The 26838-nt window shown below is 57.7% G+C and overlaps 1 protein-coding gene across 1 annotated transcript in view; it reads right to left on the bottom strand.

The window, feature by feature from the left end:
* herc2 (HECT and RLD domain containing E3 ubiquitin protein ligase 2) overlaps nt 1-26838 on the bottom strand; it is a 43083-nt gene that overhangs the window by 4351 nt on the left and 11894 nt on the right. The window contains exons 21-82 of the mRNA XM_062450120.1: nt 26234-26419; nt 25637-25807; nt 25212-25315; nt 24953-25103; nt 24614-24828; nt 24238-24370; nt 23941-24068; nt 23515-23710; nt 23300-23436; nt 22686-22865; nt 22256-22392; nt 21763-21914; nt 21447-21638; nt 20209-20396; nt 19809-20001; nt 19430-19612; nt 19025-19209; nt 18742-18889; nt 18252-18448; nt 17584-17814; nt 17337-17475; nt 16888-17034; nt 16587-16729; nt 16181-16448; nt 15929-16071; nt 15547-15645; nt 15299-15467; nt 14963-15088; nt 14279-14387; nt 13747-13886; nt 13364-13554; nt 12928-13033; nt 12730-12821; nt 12344-12519; nt 11741-11852; nt 11374-11455; nt 10933-11167; nt 10397-10574; nt 9993-10074; nt 9481-9652; nt 8990-9134; nt 8590-8815; nt 8147-8318; nt 7803-7989; nt 7509-7652; nt 6964-7155; nt 6485-6638; nt 6228-6335; nt 5966-6097; nt 5717-5875; nt 5003-5121; nt 4756-4881; nt 4496-4651; nt 4062-4376; nt 3572-3786; nt 3050-3227; nt 2792-2953; nt 2441-2532; nt 2211-2350; nt 1891-2078; nt 1256-1453; nt 1067-1150 (exon numbers count right to left, since the gene is read on the bottom strand). Of these exons, the coding sequence (XP_062306104.1) occupies nt 1067-1150; nt 1256-1453; nt 1891-2078; nt 2211-2350; nt 2441-2532; nt 2792-2953; nt 3050-3227; nt 3572-3786; nt 4062-4376; nt 4496-4651; nt 4756-4881; nt 5003-5121; nt 5717-5875; nt 5966-6097; nt 6228-6335; nt 6485-6638; nt 6964-7155; nt 7509-7652; nt 7803-7989; nt 8147-8318; nt 8590-8815; nt 8990-9134; nt 9481-9652; nt 9993-10074; nt 10397-10574; nt 10933-11167; nt 11374-11455; nt 11741-11852; nt 12344-12519; nt 12730-12821; nt 12928-13033; nt 13364-13554; nt 13747-13886; nt 14279-14387; nt 14963-15088; nt 15299-15467; nt 15547-15645; nt 15929-16071; nt 16181-16448; nt 16587-16729; nt 16888-17034; nt 17337-17475; nt 17584-17814; nt 18252-18448; nt 18742-18889; nt 19025-19209; nt 19430-19612; nt 19809-20001; nt 20209-20396; nt 21447-21638; nt 21763-21914; nt 22256-22392; nt 22686-22865; nt 23300-23436; nt 23515-23710; nt 23941-24068; nt 24238-24370; nt 24614-24828; nt 24953-25103; nt 25212-25315; nt 25637-25807; nt 26234-26419 (9908 nt within the window). The remainder of the gene's footprint in view (nt 1-1066; nt 1151-1255; nt 1454-1890; nt 2079-2210; nt 2351-2440; nt 2533-2791; nt 2954-3049; nt 3228-3571; nt 3787-4061; nt 4377-4495; nt 4652-4755; nt 4882-5002; nt 5122-5716; nt 5876-5965; nt 6098-6227; nt 6336-6484; nt 6639-6963; nt 7156-7508; nt 7653-7802; nt 7990-8146; nt 8319-8589; nt 8816-8989; nt 9135-9480; nt 9653-9992; nt 10075-10396; nt 10575-10932; nt 11168-11373; nt 11456-11740; nt 11853-12343; nt 12520-12729; nt 12822-12927; nt 13034-13363; nt 13555-13746; nt 13887-14278; nt 14388-14962; nt 15089-15298; nt 15468-15546; nt 15646-15928; nt 16072-16180; nt 16449-16586; nt 16730-16887; nt 17035-17336; nt 17476-17583; nt 17815-18251; nt 18449-18741; nt 18890-19024; nt 19210-19429; nt 19613-19808; nt 20002-20208; nt 20397-21446; nt 21639-21762; nt 21915-22255; nt 22393-22685; nt 22866-23299; nt 23437-23514; nt 23711-23940; nt 24069-24237; nt 24371-24613; nt 24829-24952; nt 25104-25211; nt 25316-25636; nt 25808-26233; nt 26420-26838) is intronic.

The raw sequence follows: 26838 nt of genomic DNA, 5'->3' as shown, positions 1-26838 counted from the left end.
CGGGAGGAGAGGGGAAGGGAGAGATGACGGGAGGCAGGGAGAGAGACACAGAGAGAAACAGAGGGCGAGAGAGATAGAGAGAGAGGGGGGGAGAGAGAGAGAGATCATGTCAGTGTTCCTCTTCACTCTGCAGCTCTGCCAGGTAGAAAGGGATCAGTGATGAGTGTGAGGTTGTGAAAGTGACAGCTCTCTGTGCCAGGGCTCCGTGCTCAGCTCTGGAGGGGGGGAGGGGGGGGGCTGTCTGAGTGCAGTGGCCCACATCGAGTTACTGTGTGGGGGTAAAGTCTGCAGCTCAGGCCAGGAACCCCCCACAGGCAGGGCTGGAGCACCGATCACACATCACTCCGATATCCCCTTATGAAAGATCACATGGAACCGCGAAACCAAGCCATGTCTAGACCACAACTCCACAACAAAGGCTACGAGAGGGAGTGTGGGAGAGAGGGGAGGAGGGAGGGTGGGTGGGAGAGAGGGGAGGAGGGAGGGTGGGTGGGAGAGAGGGGAGGAGGGAGGGTGGGAGAGAGGGGAGGAGGGAGGGTGGGTGGGAGAGAGGGGAGGAGGGAGGGTGGGTGGGAGAGAGGGGAGGAGGGAGGGTGGGTGGGAGAGAGGGGAGGAGGGAGGGTGGGTGGGAGAGAGAGGAGGAGGGAGGGTGGGAGAGAGGGGAGGAGGGAGGGTGGGTGGGAGAGAGGGGAGGAGGGAGGGTGGGTGGGAGAGAGGGGAGGAGGGAGGGTGGGTGGGAGAGAGAGGAGGAGGGAGGGTGGGTGGGAGAGAGAGGGAAGGGAGGGAGGGTGGGTGGGAGAGAGGGGAGGAGGGTGGGTGGGTGGGAGAGAGGGAAGGGAGGCACGAGGGAGGGAAAAGGAAGAGAGGCAGAGAAAAAATGAAGGGAAAAAAGGGAGGGAGGGAGGGAGGACAGAGCGAGCTGTAATTGTGCACTAGTATGAAAGCAGCCCCTGCTCGCTGAACTGAGCGTCACATTAGCAGCTGCTTTCAAAGTGTTCCCACACACCCAGTAACAGGCAGACCAGCACACTGGGTTCTCTTACAGAACCAGAGAGCGCTACTGTACCTGTATCCTGTTGAGCTCCACCACAGGGCCATGTTGGCGGTCCCGGACCATGGTCGCCTGGACGACCTTGCGGAACGCCGCTTCCTGTAGGGGAGACGCCAAAAAACGCATCAGACGAGCTCACGTTGACCGGCAGGTGTGTTTGAGAGAGCGTCCGCTTGGCTGTGTGCCAGGGGGACGTAGTCCCACCTTGCCCTGGGAGATGAGGATGCCACGCAGCGTGTCGAAGCCCACCGGGGGGCCGTGCCCCGCCTGGCCCAGACGGCCCTCCAGGTCGAACATGGGGATGCAGGGGCAGAACAGCTCGGAGATGTGGTGCAGCAGCAGCAGCCTGTTCCTCAGGGCTATGATGGGGATCTCCTGGAGGTGGTTGTATTCCATGGGCACCTGGGAACCACACACACACACACACACACACAGAGAGAGAGAGGGTGTGAGGAGTGAGGCCTGGGAGAGAGGCCTGGGTCTGGGAGTGAGGCCTGTGTCTGGGAGAGAGGCCTGGGTCTGGGAGTGAGGCCTGGGTCTGGGAGAGAGGCCTGGGTCTGGGAGAGAGGCCTGGGTCTGGGAGAGAGGCCTGGGTCTGGGAGAGAGGCCTGGGTCTGGGAGAGAGGCCTGGGTCTGGGAGAGAGGCCTGGGTCTGGGAGAGAGGCCTGTGTCTGGGAGAGAGGCCTGGGTCTGGGAGTGAGGCCTGTGTCTGGGAGAGAGGCCTGGGTCTGGGAGTGAGGCCTGGGTCTGGGAGAGAGGCCTGGGTCTGGGAGAGAGGCCTGGGTCTGGGAGAGAGGCCTATGTCTGGGAGAGAGGCCTGGGTCTGGGAGTGCTGGTACCTGAGCGGGCAGCTTGCCGGCGTTGGTGGGCTTGCTCGTGGACCAGGCCAGCGTGTGGGCGGAGCCGCAGGCCACCCGGTTGATCTTCTTGCCCTGCAGCGCGGCAACCAGCCGGGGCCTCTGGATGGCGTTGGTGGTCCCGTCTCCCAGCTGGCCCTCGTCGTTGTCCCCCCAGGTGTACACTTCTCCTGAGACAAAGAGCACAGCCGCAGCTATGGACAAGGTCTGCTGAACACGGCACCAGCCATACACAAGCTCCCTATCGACCAATCACGTCATCCGTCACCAGGATCAGGTAGAATGAGAAGCGACCCGCCTACCATCCTCCGTGCAGCACACGCAGTGGAGCGACCCCGTCGCTATGGCGATGACCTTCTTCCCCTGGAGCCCCTGCACCTGTCGGGGTCGCCGCACGTGGTCGTCCGAGCCGTGGCCCAGCCGGTGGTAGTCTCCTTTCCCCCTGGAGGACACACACACACAGGTCGTACTAGGGCCATGGGGGGAGCGCTTGATGCTCTGTGTGGCGGGGGGGGGTCAGGAGAGGTCGTACCAGGTATACACTGCCCCAGACTTGGTGAGCGCCACAGAGAACTGAGAGCCGCACTCCACCTTGACCACGCCCAGCCCGGTCAGGGAGTCAATCTGACCAGAGAACAGAGGACACACACACACACAGCTTCATTCCATCTGTCATCATCCTCATCTTCCTTATCATCATCCCAATCAATATATCCCTGTTACTTCATCATCATTTCAATCTCATTATCACCCTCCCAGCATCATCCCCAATATCCTCCTCATTATCATCCTAGTATCATCCCAGAATCGGCCGAAAAACCCTCCTCCTCCTCCTCCCTGTGTGGATCAGACAGCGCCCCCTGCCGGCCGCGCCAGGCGTTACCTTCATGGGGACCTTGCAGCCGTCGCTGCCGCCCCGGCCCAGCTTGCCGTAGTCCCCGTCCCCCCAGGACCACACCATGTCGTCGTCCGACAGGCACAGCGTCTGGGCGTCGCCGCTGCCGCACGCCACGTCGATCACCCGGTGGCCCTGCAGCGCGTCCACCTGGACACACACACGCACGCACACACGTGATTACGATCCCGACATATCGCGGACACCGCCCCCACCGTGAGGGGCGTCAGTGAGGTCCGGACTCACCAGTTTGGGTTTGAGCTGGTCCTCGCTGTCTCCGTGGCCCAGCCGGCCGTAGCGGCCCTTGCCCCAGGTGTACAGCTCCCCGCTGGCTGTGATGCAGGCGCTGTGGGCGCCGCCCGCCGCTACGTCCACCACCTCCACCCCCCGCAGAGACTCGATGACCCGGGGGCGGTCGCACGGGCTGGAGGGGGAGGCGGAGCCAGCAGTTAGTACAGCTACTCGACCTCAACCCTGGCCACCACCATGATCTCTCCCCTGACCCCTCCTCCCCCTCCCCCCAGACTGACCTCCGGTTCCCCTGACCCCACCTCTCCCTCTCTTCCCCCAGACTGACCTCTGGTTCCCCTGACCCCACCTCTCCCTCTCTTCCCCCAGACTGACCTCTGGTTCCCCTGACCCCACCTCTCCCTCTCTCCCCCCCAGACTGACCTCCGGTTCCCCTGACCCCACCTCTCCCTCTCTCCCCCCCAGACTGACCTCCGGTTCCCCTGACCCCACCTCTCCCTCTCTCCCCCCCAGACTGACCTCCGGTTCCCGTGGCCCAGCTTCCCATCCTCGGCCTCTCCCCAGGAGTACACCTCCCCCTCGGACGACAGAGCCAGGCAGTGCTTCCCGCCGGAGTTCACCGCCACCTTCCGGATGAACACGTGCTGGATGGACTCCAGCAGGGTGGGGGTGGACACGGACTCCGTGCCCCCGATCCCCAGCCTGCCCCCCGCCCCATAACCTGTGGCGTAGAGCTGGAGAGGGGGAGGGAGGGAGAGAGAGGGAGGGAGGGGGAAAGAGGGAGGGAGAGAGGGAGGGAGGGTGAGAGAGGGAGGGAGGGGGAAAGAGGGAGGGAGAGGGGGAGGGAGGGAGAGAGAGGGAGGGGGAAAGAGGGAGGGAGAGAGAGGGAGGGGGAAACAACAGATTTAGTGACATCCAGTTGAGAAGACAGCGCCCCCCCCTGTCTCAGACAGACAGCAGTGTATCCCATCTCATCCAGTCATCGTCATCCTCCACCTCATCCCCTCACCTTCCCGTCCGCCGTCACGGCAAACAGCGTCTGCTCCCCTCCAATCAGCTGCACCGGCCGCAGCGTGGCCAGGGCCTCCGTCGGGGTGGGCACCTTGACCTTGGCCCCCTCGATGCCCCCCAGCTGGCCGCGGTGGTTGTGGCCCCAGCCGTAGATGGTGCCGCTGCCCCCCGCCGACAGCGTCCAGTCGTCGGGCCGGCGGTTCATCCACTGCACCAGCTGCTCGTCGTGCTCGCGCCGGAAGGCGTCGTGGCTCTCGTGGAGCCCGCTCAGGCTCTCGTGGTCAGCCATGAGCTCGCGGATCTTCTTGGTCACCTTGGGGGAGGAAGCGGATAGGGGCCCGTGTTAGGTGAGAGGCTGCTGGAGGCCTCGGGCGGAGTTGGGAGAGCCTTGTTTTTTTGCCTGGTCATCGACACCGTCTCACGCACTCTCACCTCGTCCAGGAAGGGCTTGGGCAGCGGCGTCCTCTTGTCCAGCGCCACGGCCACTCTGGACGCGGTGCAGTATCGCCTGAACCACGCCCACTTGTGCGTCTCCGCACAGCAGGGAAGTGTGTCCAGCTCCAGGTCGCACGCCAGCGCCACCAACACCTGCACGCACACACACACACACGCTTTCAATCCATGACCCCAGCCTGCCATGTCTGTGCAGTGCAGAGGGAGGACTGGTGACCTATGACCCGGTGGCAGCCTACCTTGAAGAAGGGGCTGTGGAGGAGCTGCTTGCCTCCTCTGACGATGGGGTCCTCGTACTCGTACTGCCTCTGCAGGGCCTCAGGCAGGCCCTTCACCAGGGCGGCCAGCGCACTGCCTGTAAAACTCTGGATAAGGGGACAGGAAAAACGTTTTAGGTGGTAAAAAAAAAAAAAAAAAAAAAAGCAAATGAGAGAAGCGAGTGTGTGTCGAGGTGTAGGAGGAGTGTGTGGTGTGTGCTGGTGTCACCATGGAGCGCGTCTCCCCCTCGCTGTCCCCCAGCAGCCTGTTGATGTTGATGGACTGGCCGTACTCGGTGGTCAGCAGCTTGCGGAGGCGCTGCAGGGCCCACATGCGATGACCCGCCGCTGGGAACACAGGAGAGCACGGCGTCATGTGAAACGGGGGATGCACATACTGAAGCTCAGTGGTTAGAGCTGATCTAGAGGTCGTAGGTTCAAATCCCCCCCTCTATGTCGCTTTGAATTAAAGCGGCTGCTAAATGGATACTTTGAGTTGACACGTCCTAATTTAACTACATGATGCCTATGAAGGGCCGGGTCCTGAGTTTGTATTTATATACACGTTCTCATTCTTAATATCCTTCTGATTTCTCACAGATTTGAATCAAAATCCCAGACCTGAATCAACTCCCTACACTTGAATCAACACCCTAGACATGAATCAACTCCCTACACTTGAATCAACACCCTAGACCTGAATCAACTCCCTACACTTGAATCAACACCCTAGACCTGAATCAACTCCCTACACTTGAATCAACACCCTAGACCTGAATCAACTCCCTACACTTGAATCAACACCCTATACCTGAATCAACTCCCTACACTTGAATCAACACCCTAGACCTGAATCAACTCCCTACACTTGAATCAACACCCTAGACCTGAATCAACTCCCTGCTCGCATGCCGTTTCTCCCAGCGCTCCAAGCTCCTCCTACCCAGGGCGCTGAGCTGGGCGCAGGCCGCCAGTGAGGCGGCCAGGCGGGGCACGATGCCCCTGTTGGAGGCGAAGTTGAGCCGGAAGTCCAGCAGGCAGGTGACCAGCGCCATGGAGGGGCAGGACAGGATGCAGCGGTCAGACAGGAGGTCTTTGGGCCCTGCGGAAAGACGGGGGACGCAAATACACCTTAGAGACTGTGTGTGTTTAAGATCATGTGTGTGTGTGTTTGCTGAGAGAGCGGACTGACCGGCAGCAGGCATGATGGGGTAGACAGTGAGGCGCCAGCCCCAGCCGTTAACAGAGCCGTCGCTGGTGAACTTCCACTTGAGCTCATCTCCCGGGATCCTCAGCTCGCTGGACCAATCAGACCACTCCCTCCCTGGGGCACGCACCAATGACAAGAGAGAGAGAGCAGTCAGGAACTGGCCTCGTATGACGAGGACGACCTTTAACCTCGGTTCGCATGACAGGTTTTGGGACTTGGAACGGGACTGGCTACTGGTGGTCACCTGATCTGACGGAGACGATACGATTGGCTCCGTCCATGATGGTGAGAGGGTCGTGGCGTCTCTCGGTGGAACACTGGCGGTCGAATTCCACTCTCAGTCCCTCAGCGCCTACCACACACACACGAGAGAGACTAACTTTACTCCGATGAACATACCCTTATTTTTTTCCGAGCCCTATGTGTGTTTGCGTGTGCATGAGTGACAATGTCTGCGTGTGTGAGCGTATCTACATAGGGGTGTCCGTGTGTGTGTGTTACCTGGAATCTTGACCGTGCCGCTGGTGGAGGTGTCGTCCGTGTAGGGGTGGCTGCTCTCCACCACCACGGGCTGGGAGGACAGCCGGCCGCTCTGGGAGTCCGACGCCACGTCCTCCAGCTCCGTCACGCACAGCTCCAGCAGCATGTCGGCCACCTGCAGGACACAGCGGGGACTACCTCAAAGCCGGGAAACGGATGTCTATTTTTAAACGGACGGGTTAAAACCGTGGTTTAGCAGAGGAGCCCAGTAATGGGACATTCTAGACACCATAGCCATCATCCTGCTGGACACTGCAGCTAAAACCAGGGGCGTAGGACTGTTTTCAAATGTGGGTCGTTAAATGAAAGTTTCTGAATGACAAGTGGGAGGGGCCACTTTTTGAAAAGGGCAAAGCTCACTCTTCATAAGGTTTCCTTATAACACTTAAATAACACGGCCCCTGGCTAACCCTAACCCCACCGTGACCCCTGAACTCCACCTGCGGGTACGCGGTGCCCATGCCCGACAGCACGGCCGAGAGGACCTCCTTGCCCTTGTCCCCGGCGCGGACCGACACGGCCAGCTTCAGCAGGTCCACCATGACCCGCGTGTCGTCCGGGACCAGGAGGCTGGTGAACTCGTCCAGGTACTGAGGCTCCGGACCCACAACCTTGTTCTGGCTCTCTGAGTCCTGAGGGGAGGAACAGATTCAACTAGACCTGACGCCTGGGAGTGTGTCTAACACTTCACACATTATACAACTGAAGGCTGCAACAGAGAGATGAATCAAATCAAACGTATTTGTATAGCACTTTTTACACGCAACGTCACAGAGGGCTTCACATATGCCCATATAACTGCCCCTCAGCCAACGTCAACCCTCAAGGAAGACAAGGAAAAACTCCCAGAACTCCCATGAACTGTCTAGACTATCAGAATATGATACACCTGAAGGTGCTTGAGGGTTCAGGTAGGTTTGGTTGCAGTTCTATTGGCGTATGTCAAGAAACAGGCAGTCTAGGTTAGGTCTATGCAGGCTCCCACCTCTTTGGTCTTGGTCATGGTCTCCGCTATGATGCTGGCGGCTCCGGGGTCGTCGGTCACGGGGATGAAGGGGCGGGCGGAGGCGGCGGCGGCGGAGGGCGTGACGGCCGACGAGGGCGTGATGGCGTCCTCCGAAGAGCTGACCTGGAGACGCAGCGGACACACGGAGGAAGGTCATGACAGGGGGAGGTCAGGGGGGCGTGTTCTGGGATCGTGAATGCTGGGGGTGCACTTGTCTGGGGGAGGGGGGTGTGCCCTGGTCTGGGGGACGGGGGGGGGGGGCTTCATTCTCACCTCTCCCTTGCGGTCCTGCCAGGGGTTGGGGCTGACGCGCTCCTCCGCCTCGGCGGGCAGGGGGGGGCCCTCGGCCTCGGACGGGCTGGAGGAGGAGGAGGAGTCGGAGAGGGGGGCCGGGGGGCTGGAGGGACACTCCATGGGGAGCATCATGCAGGCGGGCATCAGGGCGCCGACCACCGCGTCTCTGAGAACACAGACACACGCACAAAAGTAGACACACACAGTCAAAACATGGTACACTGAAAGCACTCTAAGCTCCGATGGAAAGGCTGCATCCAGAGGAGATCCGGGTGTTTGTGTGGAGGAGAGAGAGGAGAGAGGTGTGGAGGGGAGTGGCCCACCTGGCGTAGAGGATCTGCAGGGCAGACAGGACGTGAGACAGGGACTGCTGCTTGGCCAGGTTCCCATCCAGGGACAGCAGGATCTTGGCCAGCGAGGGCCGGTGGGGCTTCACACTGCTCTGGCCACTCAGCTTGTTACTCACGGCCGAGTCTCCGCTGTCGGACTGCACACCTGCCGGCCGCACACACACACACACACACAGAGATACAGTAAATCAGGAGAGAAGTTAACTTACCTTTTAACCTCATCTAGAGACGTCACCTGACCTTTGACCTTGGTTCGAGAAACGTTATTTGACCTTTAACCTCGTCTAGCAAGACGTTATCTGATCTTTTAAGCTTGTCTTGAGAGAGAGAGAGAGAGAGAGAGAGAGACATTCTGACCTTTGACCTCGCCTAGAGAGAGAGAGAGAGAGAGGGGGGGACGGGCGGTCGAGGCTGACCTAGATAGGAGGCTCCCAGGGAGTCCCTGGCGGTCTGGAAGAGCACAGGCTCGTGGACGGAGGGCGTGGTCACGTCCACGGTGGTCCAGGCCACGCTGTGGGAGGAGCCGCAGGCCACGCGCGTGATCTTCTGGCCCTCCAGGCCCTGCACCAGCGTGGGCTTCCTGTTCACCGTGGTGGTGCCGTTGCCCTGCTGCCCATGGTCGTTGTCGCCCCACGCATACACCTAGAGGGCGGGGTCAAATATATTATTGGTTATAATTTTATATTGGCAGATTCGAATCCCACCCCTCCCGTACTGTAAGTCGGCTTGTTTGGAGCAGTTGGATTGCAGGTTCAAATCCCCCCCACATGTGCTGCAAGTCTTGGATCAAAGCGTCTAACATTCCAGCGTGCGCACCTGTCCGGTCTCCGTGACGGCCAGGCAGTGCAGCGCCCCGACGGCCACGTGGATGATCTTCTTCCCCCGCAGCCCCTCCACCATCTGAGGCTTCCGCACGTGCACGTCCGTGCCGTGGCCCAGGCGGAAGTAGTCCCCCTTGCCCCTGATTGGACAGAGCGAGAGCGTCAACACTCTGGATAAGAGCGTCTGCTAAATGACTAAATGTCAACACAGCGCCAACAGAGGCTCCTTGAAACAATTTTTAAGTAGCCCAGACGTGTCGTGTAAACAATATGAAATGTGAAACCGTGAAAACAATGTAAAAATGGGAAATTCCTGGCCTGGTCTACATTGACATTGCTTTTACATTTCATTTTTCGTCAAAGCCACCTGCAAACGCATGAAAGACAGCATCAGAAAAGCACTGTGCTGCAGTGAACTCCGCTGGTGACAGTAGAGAAAGGCTCCGTGTTCACCACCAGAGTACAGTGGCTGTGCCGTGGGCTCACCAGGTCCACACCACTCCAGACTTGGTGAGCGCCAGGGAGAACTGGGCCCCGCACTCGATCTGACACACGCTCTGGCCGTTGAGCCTCTCGATGTTCTGGGGCACGTTGCAGCCCTCGCTGCCCCCCCGGCCCAGCTTCCCAAAGTCCCCGTCGCCCCAGGAGAACACCAGCCCTGGAGGGAACACGCTTACTTTGAGTCCAAGTTCATTCAAAACAGTTCTAAAATGAGTCATCGAATGCTAAAATGACTATTTGGATGAGTATTATTATTATTTTATGTAAATACAAATTGAAGATAAGATTGATAATCAAATCCTGAAATGAATATTTAGATTTTTTTTATGACTGTGTTGGTTAACGTTGGAATAAGATTGACAGCTCTAGACAACACCACACCAGGGTGAGTCAGCCCGTCTGAGCAGATCCTGGATCCACTTTGTAGTTTTGTAGAGATGCCCCGCCCTCCCCATCCAGCCCCCCCCAGCCCTGGGACCCTGGCCAGAGCACCATACCTTCATCGGTGAGGGCCAGAGTCTGGGCGTCCCTGCTCCCACAAGCCACCTGGATGACACGGTGACCCAGAAGCACCTTCACCTACACCACAAACACAGGAGGTCAGAGGTCACCAGTAAGGCAGACGGCATGCGTGAGAGAAAAGTCACTAGTGAGAGATCTTGTGTCTCTGTCTCTAGAACGAGACAGAGACACAGACAGACAGACAGACAGACAGACAGAGAGAGAGAGAGAGAGAGAGAGAGAGAGAGAGAGAGAGAGAGAGAGAGAGAGAGAGAGAGAGAGAGAGAGAGAGAGAGAGAGAGAGAGAGAGAGAGAGAGAGAGAGAGAGAGAGAGAGAGAGAGACAGACTGCAAGAGGAGAAAGGTGAGCGTGCAGGAGAGAGAGGGGTTGGGGGAGGTACCAGTTTGGGCCTGAGCTGCGTGGTGTTGTCTCCGTGGCCCAGGCGTCCGTACTCCCCCAGGCCCCAGCTGTACAGCTCCCCGCTGGAGGTGATGGCCGCGCTGTGGGAGCTGCCGCACGCAATGTCCCGGATGCGCTTGGTCTTCAGAGCCTCGATCAGGCGCGGCTTGTCACAGTTCCTGGACGGGAGACACACGACACTCGATTAAAGGAACCAGGGAACTAGCGACTGGCTAGACGGTAAACCAAGTTCCTGCTTGCTTCCTGGCTGGGGAGGCCAAACGGCCTTGAGGGGCGGGGACAACTGACCCCTGAGCAAAAAGAAGCCAAATGTTGTTGTTTCCAATGACAGTTTGAGACTACGTGACCACTGTGAGGACCTCCATACATGTAGCTAATCAATCATTTTACCATGTGTGTTCATCACTCTGCAGTGGCTTTTGAGTATTTAGAAAAGCACAATACAAGTTTCATGTATTATTATGATGAAATGGCTGCGGTTGATTGGTGGGTGCAGAGACAGGAAGTGAGGCGTACATCCGGCTGAAGTGGCCCAGCTTCCCGTCGTCTCCCTCTCCCCAGGAGAACACCTTCCCGTCCACAGTGAGCGCCATGGCGTGCCGCCCGCCCGAGTGCACCGCCACTTTCTTCACCACGTAGCTGCTGAGGGCGCCGATCTGCCGGGGGATGGGGATGGTGCCGCTGGACAGGCCCAGGCCCAGGCGCCCGTTGGTGGCCTCGCCGCACGCGTACACCTTCCCCTCCGCCGTCACTGGAGCGGGGGGACAGGGAGAGGTTATGTGGGTGTGACTGTGAGGCTCACGTGCATCATCAGACTTCTTATGATCTTTTCAGAACATAAGTTCTGTTTTATATATGTTTTATTTTTTTTATTTTTCGGGGGGGGGGGCCTTGCCTACATGGTACACGCACTTATCGGCGTCTCGTTTTGGCACTGGTACACACACACACACACACCTGCGAACAGGCTCTTGGAGCCCCCGGCCACCTGCACCACGTTGAGGGCGGACAGCGTCTCCGAGAAGGACGGCACCTTGATCTGGGGACGGGCAACGACAGCACGTGAGCGCCGCGAAACATGTGGAGACGAACCAGCGACATGACACCAGCTGCTCCCAGCCACGACAATCGTCAACATCGCTGTGTTAAACCAGCATCTTTGTCGGGCTTCAGGCGGCTTATACACGAGCAGCTAGCGAACCAGACACGTTTGTTTACTCAACACGTGAGCAACCTAGCCAGCCTGAGACGCCACGGGAGTAAATCTTTGTTTTGGCCCTCGGCTAAAAGTCTGTTCGGCGCTCGCCCAGATGGAGGCGTTTACCTTGGAGCCCTTGAGCCCGCCCAGCTGGTCCTTGTCGTTCAGGCCCCAGACGAACACCTTGGTCCGGATGGTGGCGGCCGACTCCAGCCCCGACGACTTCTTCCTCGCCAGGCTGGGGAGCAGGAGGAGGAGGGATGAGGACCTGCACTCATGGGGCCACACGCGTGTGTGGGTATGTATAAGTGTGTGCATGTGCATTGTGTGTGAGCGATGTGTGTGTGTGTGTGTGTGTGTGTGTGTGTGTGCGCGCGCTCGTTTGTATTCTTAGAAGGTACCCAGCTACTTGTTTTCTCGTTCTAGCCGATCTCTGGATCAGACGAGACACAGGACATGAGCTCCTCCCATCTCCTCAGACCTCCTTGTAAAACCCTCTCTCTTCGCTCACCTCCCCCTCCCCCTCTACCCTCTCTCCTTCCTCTCTCCCCCCCCCCCCCCCCCACCCTCTCTCTCCGTTAGGCTGTCTATGTGCAGATCCTCATAAACCACACAGAGAAACGGAACCAGACCACATCAGAGATGCCTGGAGAACCAACCACTGTCCCCACACAGTCAACCAGCTCAGGCTCAGCTGGACCCCTCCCCCTAACCCCCCCCCCCCCTCACCTCCCGGTGGCAGTCTTGTCCTCCTCCTCCTCCTCGTTGTCGGAGGCCAGGAAGGGGATGGTGGCCAGGTCTTCGTCCTCGGCGCGGACGCGCCCCACGAGGGCCAGCCCGTGGATCTTACAGTCGATCCCCGAGCTGCGGCACTGCTTGATGGCGACCTCCACGTAGCGGTGATACTGAGAGACGGAGCACACACACACAGCAGCTTTCAGAATACAGACAACTACTCTACCTGGTATTAGGTGGACTCCAGCCCTGTGTGGTTATCTGCCGATAGCCCTGGGTCCTGGCGATAGCACGAGGAGGCTACACATAGCTCAGAGGAGGCAGGGCATTTGACTGCAGATCTAGAGGTCTGCAGGTCTGAATCCCCCCCGTACACCCACCTCGGTGCAGTCGCTCAGCAGGGGGACAGTGGTGTCTGTAGGGTTGATGGTGATGGTCTTCAGCTCGATGAGGTTGTTCAGGGAGCTGCCGCCTACAGAAGAAAAACACCACGATGCTAACGGTGAACGGGCGAACCGGCACAGACCCATGTAGAGAGAGAGGGGGGAGGGGGGGTGAGGGAGGGGGTGGTTCCTCACCTGAGACCACCACCAGGGAGGGCATGTAGCTGCTGTCTGCAGGGTCCACGGTCATCTTCAGCCGGTGGACCAGCACGTCTGGGAAGAGCTCCAGACGAATCCAGTGCTGCAGGGAGGAGAGGGGGGGGGGGGAGAGAGAGAGGGAGGGAAGAGAGAGAGAGAGGGCGAGAGAGAGAGAGGTGGGGAAGAGAGAGAGAGATGGGCGAGAGAGAGATGGGCGAGAGAGAGAGAGAGACAAAGAGAGAGAGAGAGAGAGAGAGAGAGAGAGAGAGAGAGAGAGAGAGAGAGAGAGAGAGAGAGAGAGAGAGAGAGAGAGGGGGGGGAAGAGAGAGAGAAACAGATGAACAGAGAGACAGAAACCCAAGCAAGTCAAACCCTCTCCGTACCACTTCAAAACGAAACAGGGGGAAGCCACCCCATCTCCCGGGCCGCCCACCTTCCCCTGGGAGCCGGAGGACTGCCAGCACAGCTCGCTGCCGTCGATGAGGCGCGACGCCTGGTTGACGGTGGACGACACGCTGAGGCTCTTGACGGCGCGGGCCCACTCGTCGATCAGCATGCCGCGCTGCCCGCCGTGGGGCTTCTTCAGCTGCTTGCCCGAGCGGCCGCAGAACGCCGGCGTCTGGCCTGGGGAGAGACCACACGGACATGAACACACGCTCCGCTTGCAGGTAGGGTCAAAACGCGTACATGCACACGCATGTACTGTATCTACACACAAACTGTATATGAAGACACACACAGTATATGCACAGACACACACATGCACAGACACACACACGGCTCATTATTCTCCTCAGGCTCCGCCTCTCCTCTCACCTGGTTCGTTGATCCTGCTGAAGGAGTGCCTGGTGTTGTGTTTGCGGTTCTTGTAGCAGTTCTCACAGAAATCAAAGTCGTCACAGTTGCGGCACTTGAACCTGGGGCCGTTGATGGGGAACATCTGACAGCCGTCACACCTGGGAGGGGAGAGGAGTCTGTTGAGTTATTTGTAAAATGACCTTATGTTCATTTCTTTCGGCTGGAGGATCATGGGACTGTTCACTGTGAGAAAAAAATATTTAAAATATTATGAAAGGTTCTAGAAATATTTGAGATTTCTTTTCAAAAATAGTTTTGCATCATTGATGAGTACATGATTTACATTTAGTCATTTAGCAGACGCTCTTATCCAGAGCGACTTACAGTAAGTACAGGGACATTCCCCCCGAGGCAAGTAGGGTAAAGTGACCTTGCCCAGGGACACAATGTCATTCGGCACGGCCGGGAATCGAACTGGCAACCTTCTGATTGGAAGCCCGATTCCCTAACCGCTCAGCCATCTAGGGTGATGCAGGGTTGAGGTGTGTACCTGACTCCAGGGTGCACGCTAGGGACCAGCTCCATCTCTGACAGCAGGCCCGTCCAGTGAGACTGCTGGGGGAAGTCCACGATCACATCCTTCCCGTTGGCGCTGAAGGCTGAGGCCAAGCACAATCACACGACTTCCACATCACATGACTTCCACATCACATGACTTCCACATCACACGACTTCCACATCACACGACTTCCACATCACACGACTTCCACATCACACGACTTCCACATCACACGACTTCCACATCACACGACTTCCACATCACACGACTTCCACATCACACGACTTCCACATCACATGACTTCCACATCACATGACTTCCACATCACACGACTTCCACATCACACGACTTCCACATCACACGACTTCCACATCACACGACTTCCACATCACATGACTTCCACATCACATGACTTCCACATCACACGACTTCCACATCACACGACTTCCACATCACATGACTTCCACATCACATGACTTCCACATCACATGACTTCCACATCACACGACTTCCACATCACACGACTTCCACATCACACGACTTCCACATCACACGACTTCCACATCACACGACTTCCACATCACACGACTTCCACATCACACGACTGACACGCCTCGACTCCACTGAAACACATCGTACATACACGGCTCCGACATGACCGGGGCGTGCCCGTACCTTTCACCACGCCCACGCTGCGATGAGTCACCGAGCCCCACTTGTACTTGGGCGTGGTGACGGACAGCTTCACGCGGACCTTGTCTCCGATCTTGATGTGGTAGGAGGAGCCCTGAGGGGAGAAGCCTGGAGCGGCAGGAGGGAAGAAAAACCATTCGAGCCGTTCAAAAATAAAAACACTAAAACGTCCGTGACAGTGACGAGAAGACGTGGAGGACAGCGGTTCTAAAAGGAAGAGCCGTTAAGTGGCCAGATAAACATTTGATTGTGTGCGTGTTGTGAATACATGTGTGTATGTGCACGTGTGTGTGTGTGTGTGTGTGTGTGTGGACGTACCCAGCAGCTCAGTGTGGATGTAGCGGACCCAGTAGGTCCCTCCCTTTAGCTGCCAGTCACACTGCACGTTGAGGTCGTGCAGGCCGTCGCGGTCCAGCTTGATCACCTTGCCCACGTCGCCCTCGTACACCTCCTCGTACGTGCGGCAGCACTTCACGATCATCCCCACCTGGGGGCGGCGCGGGGGGGTCAGGGTCACAGTCACATGGCACCAGCGACACGGGATCGAATTATGCGACGTGTCTAACCTGGATGTGCTCTCTCATGTAGACGGCGTAGTCATCGTTGCTCTGGAAGTCTGAGCGCTTCTTAAAGGTCTGGCTCTCGGTCACCACGGCTCCCGGAGGCTGTGGAGGGGAGGGGGGGAGGGAGGGAGAAAACAAGGGGTTTGGGGCAGATAGAGTGAATTAGGAATCAGCACAGCGTCAGTGAGCTACAACTACTGTAGTATGATACTGTGTTCACCCTGAGGGTTCTGTCTGTCCGTGTGTGTCTGTCTGTCTGTGTCTGTCAGTGTGTGTGTCCGTCTGTGTGTGTGTCTGTCTGTGTGTGTGTCTGTCTGTGCGTGTGTCTGTCTGTCTGTGCGTGTGTCTGTGTGTGTGTGAGTAGGAGCAGCAGCAGGCGACCCACCACAGGGAAGGCAGGCTCGGCCTCCTCCTGCTCCTCCAGCACCTCCTCGTCCGAGTCCTCCTCGGAGAGCGTGTCGGCGTCGGACAGCTCCGACACGGGCACGTCCGGGTGGTCCAGCAGCCAGCCCACCAGCGCCTCCACACCTGCCGGGGGGGGGGGGGGGGGGGGGGGGGAAACCACCCGTCCAGGTCAGTCTGACACACAGGCACGCACACACACACACACGTCAAGCGCTCCCTCCTCCCCCCGTACCTGGCACGCCCGAGGTGGCGGTGGCGGTCCCCGACAGAGACTTGAGGGCGTGCTCGATGTTCCTCCTCTGGAAGCCCATCTCCATGAGCTGCAGCACCAGGGGCAGCGGGGGCGCGGCGGCCGCCTTGGGCCTGCGCTGGCGGGGCGGGCGGGCCTGCTGCACGGTGACGGGCGTGGTGGCCTCGCTGGAGCAGCTCTCCTCGAACAGCGGGGACGACGGGTGGGTGGATTCCACCGCCAGGTACTGGCACACTGCCAGAGCGGCGGCCTGCACACACACACACGTACGTAATGAGATGCAAATGAACGCACGCGCATGGCATGCAAATGCCCAAACGATTTTGCAAATGCACCAAAAGGGGACAGATGCGGGTTGGGTAAGTAGATGTTGTCTTCGTGTTCTCACCTCCAGCTCCTGCCTCTGGAACAGGGCCTTGATGGGGGAGGGCTGGGTGGCAGCGGAGAGCAGCTGCTGGAGGAGGAGCAGGGGAGGCAGGGGCCCCTCGGGGGACAAGTCCCCCACGTCGGGAGACAAAGCTACTGGATCCTCTGTATGTACACACACACACACACACAAAAAGAGATGAGAAAGAGAGAGATGAAGGGGGTTAGTTGACATTGTCTAATCGCTCCACCCTCCATCTACGACACCCTCAAGCCCTCGGTCCCACTTCCCCCCTCCCACCACCAGGGGGCGAGGGCCTCACCGCCGGCGCTGGGCCCCAGGTCCAGGACAGCGGGCTGGGACAGGATGTGGCGCAGCTTGTCCTGGTGAGCCAGCAGAGCGCGCGCTGCCTTCAGGATGTACAGCCTCAGCTGCTGACAGCGGAGGAGCTGCACGTCCACCTGGTCGGCTGGACACACACACACACACACACCGGATATCAGGAACTTTCAGCAACAAGCACACACACACACCAACATCCTCACAAACGCAGCTTTTAAAGCGTTGACATACACATGAGCTGTGAGCGGCCGGGTTCCTGAAGCGTCCAATAGGATTAGCGAGGGCCCGGCAGAGCAGACTGCCTGACAGGACCAGGACCGGACATACAGCTCATTTAAGACTGCAATAGTACAGTCTATAATGGCTGGTCTCTATAAGGAGTAGAATCTATAATGCCAGGTGTGTGTGTACTCCAGGTGAGGCGTGTACCTGTGAGGCCGCGGCTCAGGGACTTCTTCATGCGTTGCTTCTCCAGCCTGCTTCCTGCCAGGTTGACCAGCTGGGCCCACACAGCCAGCATGGGCTCTGTGAAGGGGAGGTTCTGAACGCTGAACGGAGCCACCGGCAGCTGCGACACACACACACACACACACACACACACAGGGAGAGCAGGGTCAGTTTCTCTCAGTGTGTGTGGGTGTTGTGTGCGGGTGTGTGCGTATGTGTGTTTGCTGACCGGTTTGAGCTGGCTGAGCAGGCAGACGCGGCTGGTCCTCATGTCGTGGAACTGCACGGTGATGCGGCCCCTGGGCGTGATGCGCGTCACGATGCCCTCGCCGTACTCCTCGTGCACCACCTGGCCGCCCAGGCGCAGGCGGCCGTCGATGCCGCCGATCACGGCCAGCACCGCCATCAGGCTGCCCGCCCGGGGGCCCTCCGAGTCGGGGAGGAAGTCCTCCAGGACAGACTGGGGAGGGAGACCGAGAGAGAGAAAGAGAGAGAGACACAGACAGAGAGATAGAGAGAGACAGAGAGAGAGAGAGAGAGAGAGAGAGAGACAGACAGAGAGAGAGAGAGACACAGACAGAGAGATAGAGAGAGACAGAGAGACAGAGAGACAGAGAGACAGAGAGACAGAGAGAGAGAGAGAGAGAGAGAGAGAGAGAGAGAGAGAGAGAGAGAGAGAGAGAGAGAGAGAGAGAGAGAGAGAGAGAGAGAGAGAGAGAGAAAGAGAGAGACAGACAGAGAGAGAGAGAGAGAGAGAGAGACACAGAGAGAGACAGAGAGAGAGAGACACAAACCTGTTACATCTCCAGTCTGAACTGAAGCCTTTGAGAACACAAAGGTCATTGACCAGGCCTGAATCAGAACCCCCCGGCTTCCCGGTCTGTGATTGGCTCCTACCGCTTCGGAGTGGCGTCCGGCCATCACGTCCCCGATGCAGCTGAGCTGGGCGTTGATGTAGTCGTTGATGAGGCCGTTCCACTGGGCCAGGGAGTGCAGCGAGCGCAGGGCCGCCACGATCTCCTCGGCCAGCGTGCTGCTGTGAGTGGCCGTGAGGGAGGCCTGGGGGCGGGACTTCCTGCGCCGTAGAGAGCCCTCTGAGAGAGGGGAGAGGAGCAGGAGGAGGAGGAAGACAGGGGTTCAGGAACTAGCTAATGTTCAGTGCACTGACGGGAGCACATTCCTGACAGAATTTCTGAGCCATTTGTGGAAATTAATGTGTCAACTAAATGTCACTGTGTCGCTAGAAGGATAGGCTCATTCTGAACAGCAGTAATGACAGACAATCGTATTTGTTTTAACTTCTATGTTAATTAACTGCGGTTGACTCGAAGCTGCAGTCCCAGCGCAGGCCCCCGGGGGGGGGGGGGGGGGGGCGCTGTGCAGGTACCTCTGAGCAGGGGCAGGTCGGAGGAGCAGGTGCTGAGCAGGCTGCCCAGGAAGCAGAACAGCTTCTCCACCAGGAACTTCATGTCCTGAGAGCGCTCCGTCTTGTCCCAGGACGGCAGCACGGCCTGCAACAGCCGCAGGGCCAGGATCTGGAGGGGAGTTACGTTTCCACTTTCATTTGAACTCTTTGCCCCCTCGGTGTCTCTCCACCTGTCCTCCCCTCTCTCTCTCCCTCCCTCCCTCCCTCCCTCCCTCCTTTCCTCCCTCCCTCCCTCCCCCCTCACCTGTCTCTGCAGGGAGACAGCGTTGAAGGCCTGCTGGCCCTCCACGATCCTGACGAGCAGGCCGATCCAGGCGGAGGTGCTGAGGGTGCTGCACATCTGGGGCATGAGGGCCACGCTGCGGAGGAAGCCCAGCGTGCACCAGCTCCTGTGCTGCTCCCGCCACACCTGCCTCAGGGTCGGGCAGCCTGGGGGGAGGGGGAGGGGGGTGGATGGATGGAGCAGGATGGAGGGATGGAGGGAACCCAGGGTGAGGGAGATGGAAGGTAAGTAAGCAAATCTGGATAAAAGTAGCCATAACACACACACACACACACAGTGGCTTGTTTTTTATAAGGACGACACATGTATGACATATGTGGCCAATGTGCTGAAGCCTGGTGTGTGAGAGCGAGGGGGCGGGGTCACCTGTCTTGTCGCTGGCTCCACTCTCCACCAGCGTCCTCAGCAGGCCGCAGAGCGTGCGCGTGGCGTCCGCCTGCATCACCTCAGAGTAGATGCCGGCAGACAGAGAGAGGGTCTTCAGCAGGTTCACCGTGCTGGTCAGCATCATGGCCGTCGGGTGGCTGCTCTTCTCCACGGGCTCTCCTTCTACACACACGCACACACACATCTAGGTGTTAGGAAGCTGGATCTTTACACTTGTCTAATGGGGGTGTGGGTGTGTGCATAGGTGTGTGTCAGTGAGTGTGTGTGTCAGTGTGTGTATGAGTGTGTGTCAGTGTGTATGAGTCAGTGTGTATATGAGTGTGTGTGTGGGTGTGTCTGTGTGTGTCAGCGTTCTGACCCGTGTCATCCTCGGTGTCTGAGTCCTCGGTGGTGGGCTGGGAGGCGGCCGGGGGCTCGGCCAGCTTCAGGTCGTACTTGCCCTCCTTGCCCATGCGGTACGAGTTGGTGCTGCTGGTGTCCCACTGCACCCGGATCCAGCCGTCCTCCCCCAGCTCTCCTATCACCCGGCCCAGACCTGGCGCTGGGCCATCCTGCTCAGGGGAGGAAGGGAGGGAATGACAAGGGTAAATACACAGACACACATGGCATCAGGATGGGGGTTGGGCAGGGGGTGGTGGCATAGCTTAGTGGTTAGAGCATTTGGCACATGGCAAAAGTTGGTTTATGTGCAGCTCAGTATCTGTGAAGCCCTCTGTGGGACTGCTTCTAAAAATAACAATTGATTTGTATTTGGTCACCTGATCTCCCCATTTCCAGTCCAGCCCTCTCATGACCCGGGTGCCTATCTTCATCATGGAGGCCAGCTCGGGGCCGGAGGCGGGCAGGGGCGCGGGGGTCGTCTCTTTCCTGGACTCCTCCAGGACCGTGGCTGAGCCTCCGTGGGCCCCGGAGCCCTGGTCCTCCTCGCTGCTGTCTGTGCTGGGGCCTGGGAAGCACACAGCACAGCTGGGTAAGCACCCGGGCCGGACACAGCCTCTCCCTCACTATCCTTCACTGTCATCGGTCACCGCTCCATCAGGGTAACATGAACCAGCCCTGTAACCATCTGTGTAACCAGCCCTGTAACCATCTGTGTAACCAGCCCTGTAACCATCTGTGTAACCAGCCCTGTAACCATCTGTGTAACCAGCCCTGTAACCATCTGTGTAACCAGCCCTGTAACCATCTGTGTAACCAGCCCTGTAACCATCTGTGTAACCAGCCCTGTAACCATCTGTGTAACCAGCCCTGTAACCATCTGTGTAACCAGCCCTGTAACCATCTGTGTAACCAGCCCTGTAACCATCTGTGTAACCAGCCCTGTAACCATCTGTGTAACCAGCCCTGTAACCATCTGTGTAACCAGCCCTGTAACCATCTGTGTAACCAGCCCTGTAACCAGCCCTGTAACCATTTGTGTAACCATCTGTGTAACCAGCCATGTAACCATCTGTGTAACCAGCCCTGTAACCATCTGTGTAACCAGCCCTGAAACCAACTGTGTAACCAGCCCTGTAACCAGCCCTGTAACCATCTGTGTAACCAGCCCTGTAACCATCTGTGTAACCAGCCCTGTAACCATCTGTGTAACCAGCCCTGTAACTATCTCTGATTTCAATTCTCAACAGTTGGATACTGGCCTCATATTTCAGCAGTGAGCTGGAGCCACTCTCACCTGCTTTATTTTATACTCCATCTAGCCTCTACTCCCCCCAGGCCTCTACATCTAGCCTCTACTCCCCCCTCCCAGGCCTCTCCATCTAGCCTCTACTCCCCCCTCCCCCCAGGCCTCTACATCTAGCCTCTACTCCCCCCTCCCCCCAGGCCTCTACATCTAGCCTCTACTCCCCCCTCCCCCCAGGCCTCTACATCTAGCCTCTACTCCCCCCCCGGCCTCTACTTCAAGCCTCTACTCCCTGTCCTCCTTCAGTACTCCGTTTATCAGGTCCAGTTCCATCCTCCACCCACAGAGAGCGTGGACCCCCCCAGGCCTCACCTATGAGCCGCAGGATGCTCTGGGTGAGGGCCAGGGTTCCAGAGTTGAGCAGCAGGCTGAGGCTGTTGGCCCCGTGCTTCAGGGACAGCATGTGCAGCATGGCCAGCAGGAAGCGGGCCTGGGGGATGGTGCCGAGGCTGGGCCCCGCAGGGTTCTCGTTGGTGATGGTCTGGAGGGGCACCGGCTGAACTCCTGGAGGACGGAGGGAGGGGAGACGAGGTCAGGGGAGGGGTGAGGAGGTCAGGGGAGGTCAGGGGAGGGGTGAGGTCAGGTGAGGAACACATGTCTCCAGGCCTAACTTCAGCGAGGCTCTCACCCAGCTCTTTGAAGCGGGCGGTGGCGTCCAACAGGATGGTGCGCACGTTCTGGATGGCCCAGGAGTACAGCTTGCCGAAGGTCACCTCCAGCAGCATGCGGTTGAAGGGGGGGATGAGGTCTACATCCTTCAGGCAGTCAGACAGCGGCTCCCTGGAGAGATGCATGATGGGAAGCGTCACAACTACAAACAAATACAATCCCACACAAGAGACATGCTCAAATATGCTCTTTATCTACGGTTAGAGCTTTACTGGATGTGAAAATCTTGCCTAGATCCTCTAAAACATGAATGAAAACACTAAAAACAAGACAAACTGAACCCAACTTCCTGCATGTAATAATAAAAAATACATCCGTCAAGCAGAACGCTTTTATCCAAAGCATGACATAAGGTACAGGGGAGATTTGAACCTGCAACCTCTTGATCTGTATTCAAAGTGCTCTAACCACTAAGCTATACCCTGGCCTGGTGTGTGTGTGGGCCCACGTACCCTATGTTGGTCCCCTCGGGCACCACCCTCTGCCAGCCACACAGCATGCTGTACTGCACGGAGGGCAGGAGGAAGCTCTTGGATGCCAGCTTCAGCATGGTGTCGATGCCCTCCAGCCTCACCTCCGCGCGCTCCAGCTGCGGAGGAAGCGAGAACCAGGGGTGAGCGTCCGGAACGTTCCGGTCACGTCCGCGTGACGCCCGGTTCACGGCGTGCCGGGTTTCCTTTCGTCTCGCTCAACTCCCTCCTTTGACAGTCCTTTTCCCAGTCACACTCCTGCTAACTCTCCCTTTCTCCCGTCCACCCACTTTTGTCTTTCCCCCCCTTTCTCTCCCTCTCTGTTTCCCTCCACCACCCCCCAATCTCTCTCCCCCTCCCTGTCTCTTCCTCCCTCCCTCTCCACCCGCTCCTCCCCCTCCGTCCTCCTCACCTGTTTGAGGAGGCACTTCCTCATCTTCTCCACGTCCAGGGGCTCCTCCTTCAGGGCAAACTCCACGATGGTGCCCATGAGGCTGGAGGTGGAGAACAGGCCCTGGACACTGTGCTTCAGCCACTTGTACTTCTGCACGCTGGCCACGGTGGTCAGCAGGGGCTGCCACCTATCCTCCTGCTACAGCACACACACACACACACACACACACAGACCCATGGAGAGAGACACACAAACACAGGAAGTTTAAAAAAATACAACTAACTTTTCACTCTATTTACACCACTGACCAACCGTGTTATTAAGATGCCAGTCAGAACAAATGACCCGACAACAGCTCTCAGCAGGCAGCATGCCAGTGTGGCAACACTGGGAACAGGGTTACACCACGAGACTTAGCGTATCCTTCCCATCAGCTGACCAGAAAACTAACTGACATGTGCAACAGAGTAAGTGAGCAGGGGGGGCCACCCATCACTCTGGGGTCAGCGGAGGGATTATGCAGGGTCTGACACACAGGGGGGGCTGTTTACATAGTGGTAAAAATAGAAACGCCCGTGGCAGTTGGTGGTGTCAGACACAGGCACCGAGAGGAGAGCGGGATGGAGGAGGACCTTGGGAGGCGTCTTGTTGGTGGGTGACTTCCGGTCGGCGGGGGCGGGGCTTATTGGGACGCACAGCTCTTCCTCATTGGTCCCTGCGTTCTCCAGTTTGGGCTCCTCGACGTCAGCTGATTCCGACTTCTTCGGCACTGAAAAAACACGGGACATAAATGTTAAGTAATAAGTTCAAATCGCAGAGGTTCGAATACCCCCCCGGTACACCGTACCTCTCTTTTTCCGGCGGTCCCTGATGAGCTTCTGGGTGATCCTCTTCCAGCGCGGCTGGGCCCCCAGCAGCTTCAGCTTGGACACGATGGACAGGTCGTTGCTGACGGCCGGACGCAGCTCGTTGAACAGGAAGCGCAGGCGCTCGATCACGGGGGCGCACACCTCCTTGTAGGAGCGGCCCTGCTCCTGGTGGGTCTGGGGCCGGCCCGGGGGAAGCACGTCAGTGGCTGAATACCTGGCTAGCCTTCATCTCATTTGCATATTATTCCCATTGTAGCTATATCATTTGCTTAATATTTGCATTGTCTAAGTAACATTCACATTTTGTCTATATACTACCAAGTTTTTTTTATGATATTGTATATTCTATCTATCTATCTATATATTGTCACTGGGGTGTTAAAAGTTATGAGGGTGAAACCAACCTTGATTAAAGAGCACTTGGCCTGGTACACCATGCGACACACGTCAATCACCGATCTGGGGAGGGACCTCTGCTTGGATTGGTCCACGCCCAAGGCACATTGATGGACCAGTGAGAGGGCTATGTGACCTGGGAGAGAGACATCACATTCAGAGATCTGCCAATCGCCCGTGAGACCAAAACAGACTGAAGGGAAAACACGCTCTGGCTGAGAGAAGAACTCCATGCCTGTGACTCCACATCTGAGGATGCATTCATGATGATAAGCAGAGGAGAAGAAAGTAGAGAAGAAGGTTACCCAGGTCCTGGTGCTTGAGCAGGCAGCACAGCAGCAGTCTGCCCACCTCCTCCACTGGGTGCTCTGGGGGGAAGGTGATGGGCGTGATGAGGTGGAACTGCTTACAGCAGCGCTCGATTTGGCATAGGAAGTCCTGGGGTGAAACACACACACAGAAACACACAAGAGAAGGGTTGACAGAGAGAGACAGAGAGAGAGAGAGAGAGAGAGTGAGTGAGTGAGAGAGAGAGAAATTAGCTGTGGTCTTAGGCTCAGGTGGCGGAGTGGGGCGAGTGCGTGTCCCCTCTCCACTCAAACAACGCCAGCTGTCCACTCACAATGGAGATCGCGAGAAGCCGTTCGTGTTCGTCGAGCGGGGGGGGTGAGAGCGCCCTACCTTGACAGTGTGGTCCTGAGTGGTGTTGTCGGCGATGGCCTGGAGGAAGGGCTGTGCGTGGTCGCTGAGGGTGATCCTGCGGGAGGACAGCTTGGTCTTGTCGGCCGGGCCGGAGCCCAGGGAGCTGCAGTGGTCCTCGTCCTTCTCCTCGTTGTAGTTGTAGTGGATCTGGCTGGTCTGGAGGCCCCCGGAGAAGATGGAGGACTTCAGCCATTCTGGAGGGGAGAGAGCAGAGGAGAGGGCTTCAGAGCTGTCTCCCTAGGCAACAGGAGGGACTTGGAATTGTGATTTATTTATTTTTTATTGGAAACTTTTTCTTGCAGGATCTCCGGAACTCACTGGCACATTCTATCTCCATGGGCGCCAGGGGCGTGCTCACGGCCAGGTAGGAGGCGTGCAAGCCCAGGAGCAGGCCCAGGTTCCTCTCCGTGTCGATCAGCGGAGACGACAGGCTGCTCAGGTCTGGGGTGGTCACCGTTTCCTGGTTAGGCTGGAAACACACACACACACACACACACAGGATGCAGCATTAAAGAAGCTGTAGAAACAGAATATGCCGTAATTTCACATCTGTCGGGCAGCCACAGGAGACACACACCTCCATGTACTGGCCCACACAGAAGGCCTGCATGGACTCCCTGGTGTCCTCGAACTGCAGAGCAGCTTCCAGCGCGATCACAGGGTCACCCCCTGCAAACTGGGCTGGGGGTTGGGGAGGGGGGTGGGGGTAGGGGGGTTATTGGTTAGACCTGAACTTTGAAATAGGAATATTTTGAAGTTACAAACACAGAAAGCTTGATTTAACAGCAGGAGAGAGTGAGCATCTGATACTGTACATGTCTCATGAGAGTGGAGCTGCATAAGCACTCTACAACTACAATAAACACTCCAGGTTAAATGAACACTGAACTGAATTTAACATAATTCACTGTGAAGGTACCCGAAGGCTGAAAAAGGACCTTCATTCGTTTTCTTTGCTTCCATATTGGGTTAGGGCATCTCAGAGCCCCTCCCCTAACTCACCCAGGATGCTGTTCCCAGTGAGCGACTGTGCCTGGAAGTCTCGGATGTCGTACACCTTGCCCTCGATGACGGTCCAGAAGCCCCCGTCCTTGTTGTGGTTCTCCAGGTCGGCCTTGCGGATCAGGGACACCTCCTCGTTGTTCCTGGAGCTCTGGCCTGTGAAGAACGAGCCTGCCGCAGCAGAGCACAAGCTGCTTTCATCCTAGACCCATGGCTGTGCCCAGAACCCTCCACGCTCACATGCAGCCCCCCTGAGGCTCCCTGCTGCCTCCATGCACCCTTGTCTGACCCCCCCCCCCCCCCAAGAACTCCATTTCATTCTAAACCATACCCCGCTAAAATGGTATGTAACCAAGGTCATTTTGAATCATACATTATATTTCGTAAAAGGCACCAACGTTCCAGGGGTCAAACGAACCAACCTTACACTCGCCAACACACAATCCCATTTCATTCATTCAGCCGGCATCCAGCCCCCCAAACCTTCCCGGAATCGCAGTACTGTCATTCATCCTCCCTCCCCTCCCCCTCCCCCCCCCCCCCCCCCCCCCCCCCCGGGATCTTTACCCATAATGCCCGGCCCCTCGGGATCTTTACCCATGATGCCCGGCCAGGCCAGGTCCTCGTTGTCGTCCCTCTCGTGTCCGGGCGCCAGGTGGTTGAAGCGGTCCAGGTGTTCCAGCAGGCCGGCCAGCAGGGGGATGGAGCCCGTCTCCTGCATCAGGCCGGCGTCTATGGTGAGCAGCAGCACGATGGACACCACCAGCTCTGGGAGGAGCACGCCTGCAGGGAGAGGAAGCGTTAGCACTGACCAGCACGACAGGTGGGAGACATTAGCACTGACCAGCACGACAGGTGGGAGACATTATCACTGACCAACACGACAGGTGGGAGACATTATCACTGACCAGCACGACAGGTGGGAGACATTATCACTGACCAACACGACAGGTGGGAGACATTATCACTGACCAGCACGACAGGTGGGAGACATTATCACTGACCAGCAGGACAGGTGGGAGACATTATCACTGACCAGCACGACAAGTGGGAGACATTATCACTGACCAGCAGGACAGGTGGGAGACATTATCACTGACCAGCAGGACAGGTGGGAGACATTATCACTGACCAGCACGACAGGTGGGAGACATTATCACTGACCAGCAGGACAGGTGGGAGACATTATCACTGACCAGCAG

The sequence above is a fragment of the Osmerus eperlanus genome, chromosome 24 (genome assembly GCF_963692335.1).
Source record: "Osmerus eperlanus chromosome 24, fOsmEpe2.1, whole genome shotgun sequence".
NCBI lineage: Eukaryota > Metazoa > Chordata > Actinopteri > Osmeriformes > Osmeridae > Osmerus > Osmerus eperlanus.
This window is presented reverse-complemented; position numbering and strand designations above follow the sequence as displayed.